This window comes from Plodia interpunctella, chromosome 21 (genome assembly GCF_027563975.2).
Source record: "Plodia interpunctella isolate USDA-ARS_2022_Savannah chromosome 21, ilPloInte3.2, whole genome shotgun sequence".
NCBI lineage: Eukaryota > Metazoa > Arthropoda > Insecta > Lepidoptera > Pyralidae > Plodia > Plodia interpunctella.
In genome coordinates this window covers 5,440,655-5,444,807 of record NC_071314.1, presented here as the reverse complement: position 1 = coordinate 5,444,807, position 4,153 = coordinate 5,440,655, and the positions used below count along the sequence as shown (strand labels likewise).

Sequence of the window (4,153 nt, the reverse complement as noted above, 5' to 3'; positions counted from 1 at the left end):
ATTGAGAATTGAGAGGTCGAAAAAAAATAGTTAAGGTCATGTCAAGCATGCTGTACATCACGTTTTAGGTATTTTGCAGTTTTGCTGAACGTAATATTTGTTACCTTTCATATCACAATAACAGTATTAGTATGTAGTTATTCGTTTCATCAATATAATTTCTCAGTTTGCTCTACTTTTCTCAGTTTTATAGTATGGATGGATCCACGGAATAATAAACTTCACGTATTTTTCCGTGAATGGATTCAATGCACGTACAAATATAAGAACATTATGCACACAGATATAAGAACATTACACTTCAATGTAATACATAAATTTGTGATTACGCACGACACAGCAGACAGGTCAGGCAGGCAATTATTGTTTTTTTTAATCGAGTGCTCTAAACGCCAGTTTAATAAGTTTCTGTTACTGCTGCCAGCTGTCACGTTATGTGTCATTTTCAAAATTACCTATCTAGTCAAAATCTCGCTGTCATGTCTTGGTTGGGTTTATTTGATTGTATTGATTTCTGCGTTGCTTTTTGCGTCGGATGTTTATAGGGCTGACGAACGCAATATAATTTAATAAACTGTATAAATAATTCAACAATGACGGAAACGAAAGAAAATGTGTTCTTATTTGTGCCCAATATAATTGGTAAGTATCTTCGGTGCTCAGTTATCGTTGCGAACATTGAGGCTGTAAGTACTGTCTGATACATGTTACTTTTGAATTTTCAGGATTCGGAAGAGTTATTCTGGCTATCATCTCATTTTATTATATGCCGACGCATTGTGTCCTAGCCTGCACTTGTTATATTACATCAGCCCTTCTGGATGCTATTGATGGACATGCAGCCAGATATTTCAATCAGAGTAAGTGGTATTTAGCTACATAATTTAATTAGCCATTACAAAATCGATTTAGGAAAAGGGCCTTTCGATCTACCTATTATATAGTAAAAGTAAATTTTTACTTTTGATGGCCTTATGCTACCACTATTGTGGCAACAATTATATTATTTATTTATTTCTCTGATTCTTCATATAGGCCTATTATATATAGATATATTATTTGTTACAGAGTTGACCTTGACTGAATTATAAATACATTTACAATTAACTATGTAGTCTGTTCATATTTATTTACTGTTGTGTTTGTTGGTTTGTTTTTTCATACAGAAATTTGAAAACTTTTTTATATCCAGTAGAATATGCCAATGTCTTAAAGAGTTGCCACAGATGTGAGCATTCATATTATACACAATTATTTTATTTCTTTTCTAGGTACCAAGTTTGGGAGCATGTTGGATCAGCTCACTGACCGCGCTGGCACAGCATGTCTCATGATGACCCTGGCTACCTTCTATCCCAAGTATACCTTCTGGCTGCAAATCTCTATGGCCGTGGATATTACCTGCCATTGGCTTTATTTCCACACTGTCACTCTCCAAGGAAAAACCTCTCATAAATTCATTGACATGTCGGAGAACCCAATCATGCATGTGTACTACACCAACAAGACTGTTCTGTTCTTTATGTGTGCAGGCAATGAGGCTTTCTATGCAGCTTTGTATGTCATGAATTTCTATACAGGACCATTAGGTGAGTCCAACACTGTATCTTTTATTTATTTCACTCCTTTATTTGCTTGTATGTTAGATTTAATGGAATCACTATTCACACTGTGTCCCAAACATATTGAAATTTTAGGATAAAAAGCATGTTTTTGTATATTCAATTTTATTTTTCTATTTGTAGGAGTAGCATAGCAAATCTATATTTTATTTCTCATGCATACATTAGTAAATTCTAATATATCATGGTCATATGCTTTTCTTCCTATGATTAATCTACTACTTTTTGTTAAGAATAAAAATAAACTGAATAATAAAATTACATCACCCAAATAATTCCTTATCTTTAATCTTATCTTGTTTTACAGTTCTCGGGGTAGGTTTATGGAAGTTGATAGCATTTTTGTGCATGCCAGTGGCGGTCGTCAAGGCTCTTATATCTGTTATCCACGGGATTGTGGCCTCCATGAATTTGGCAACCATTGATTTGAAGGAGCGAGCTGCACTTGCTGAGAAACAGAAGAATTAAATATAATGAAAGACCAAAAATGAAAACAAATTCCAGTAGATTTTCTAGCTCATATTGTTCAATTTTTTTGGCAATACATTAAAGGTTGAATCTGATTTGATTACTGGAACTACCAGTTAATTTGACAAAGTATTTTTGTATCTAACAGCCATATGAATGATTCTTGTGATTTAAGTTGGCAACAGTTATTTTAGTTAGTGATTGTGCCCGCAGTTTTTAGCACTTCACATTTGATTCACACCCTATCAAAATATCCAAATTAGCTAAAATAAAACTAATTTGGATTTTTAATTTAAGTAAAAAAAGAGATAATTTATGGGAGACCAAAGTACCAAACAAGAATATAAATATTTATTAAGTAAAGTTATTCAATGTCAGTTTTTTGTGTGTTAAAATTACTTGGTAAATGGACGTCAAATACCTATAAGTTAAGAATTAACTTTTTTTATAGCAGTAGATTTTTTTAGGTTAATTAATATTATTCATAGTTTGTTGATTAATATCAACAATCAGCATCAATAATAACAAAAAAAATTAAACCTAAAATACAATATTCATCTATAATTATATACAATATTATAATAGAAATCTAAGAGATCTAATAAGCATTTGTCAACAGTTGAAGACATTTTACTTGAATCTGTTAAACAAGTTTTGTCTTCCTGAATGTGTTGTACCTTGTGTTGTATTTTTCGTTCCTCGTAATTAATACTTAATCATTCTTTTCATTGGAATCTAATTATAATAAAATGTTTATGGATATAATTATATATGTATGTTCAACTCACTCATAGTACATAATAATTATGTGGTTTATTAGATTAGATTGTTACATTATGTAACATAATTATTGTTTACTTAATGTTGTTAAATTTACTATTTGTTGTCTGTAATTATCACAAAAAATAATTACTAGTCTTAGATCGTAAGAAAACATTAAAAACTATCAATCTATACTATGATTATAATTGGTAAGCGTTTGTGAGTTTGTATGTTTGAGGTAATCTTCGAAACTACCGAACCGAATTTAAACATTCTTTCACCATTGTAAAGGTGCATTATCCAAGATGGTATGGGCTAAATTTTATCTCAAAATTCTCACGGGAGCGACGCCCCGGGCAACATCTAGTGCTAGGTAAAGTAATAATTACGTATTGATAAAATAAATTCTTATATATTGTTTTAAATCGCATGCATGTGACATGACGATGAGAAATATAAACCTCATGCTAGAAAAAATATAAAATTTCTGAAAATGAAATTTATTTTTTAACAATTTTTGTTTCCTAAGTTACGTACGGTACGTTCCGTAAAATCATTCGCATACAATATAGCTTGGGGCATGGGGATACTTTGCGCATTTCTTATATAAAACATTCCTACTTGTTGCTTGATACAAAATGGAATTACAAAATATGATACCTACTCGTCAATATTGTCACGAATTTCGGACCCATTTATTTTTTTATTTAATAAAACGTAAGAGCAAATCAGGGGTCCTATATTATATTAATATAAAGCGTCATTTTTTTTTATAATAAATGTGTTGGTGAATAAAAAAACTAATTTTATAATTTTTCTTTGCATTTATGCCTTGATAAAGAGATAGCATCCTTAATCCCCGCGCCGCTGTTTGTAGGATGCCATCGAGTTCTGATAAAAAAATATACGATACTAGCGAACCGTCCCGACTGCGCTCGGGTTAAACCATAGTAAATTATACACAAATATTCCTCAGGAATCACACTATTTAAAAAACCTGCATCAAAATCCATTGCCTGGTTTTAAAGATTTAAGCATACATAGGGACAGACAGCGGGACGCCACTTTGTTTTATACGATGTAGTGATACGAGTAACCAAACACAAAATACAATGAGAATAGAGCTGCATGATCAACCTCTCCCCCTGGCAGAACGAGTTGACTCATGGGTCACGTGCTATGGTCTCTAACGGACCCAGCTACTGGCTGGAAACTGGAAATGACTTTCCAAGTAGTATTGTAATCTGGAGTACAATTGAATTATTTAAAGGCACAAAAATAAATAGATCTTAGGTACCAAT

At 32.0% G+C, this 4,153-nt stretch overlaps 1 protein-coding gene across 1 annotated transcript; it reads left to right on the top strand.

Annotated features, from left to right (window-relative positions):
• The first annotated feature begins 472 nt into the window (after positions 1-472).
• Pis (Phosphatidylinositol synthase) lies at positions 473-3,656 on the top strand. The gene is made up of 4 exons (XM_053761147.1): positions 473-642; positions 726-860; positions 1,272-1,589; positions 1,930-3,656. The coding sequence occupies exons 1-4, from the start codon at positions 594-596 to the stop codon at positions 2,088-2,090; spliced, it is 663 nt and encodes a 220-aa protein (XP_053617122.1). The 5' UTR covers positions 473-593; the 3' UTR covers positions 2,091-3,656.
• Positions 3,657-4,153: the final 497 nt, after the last annotated feature.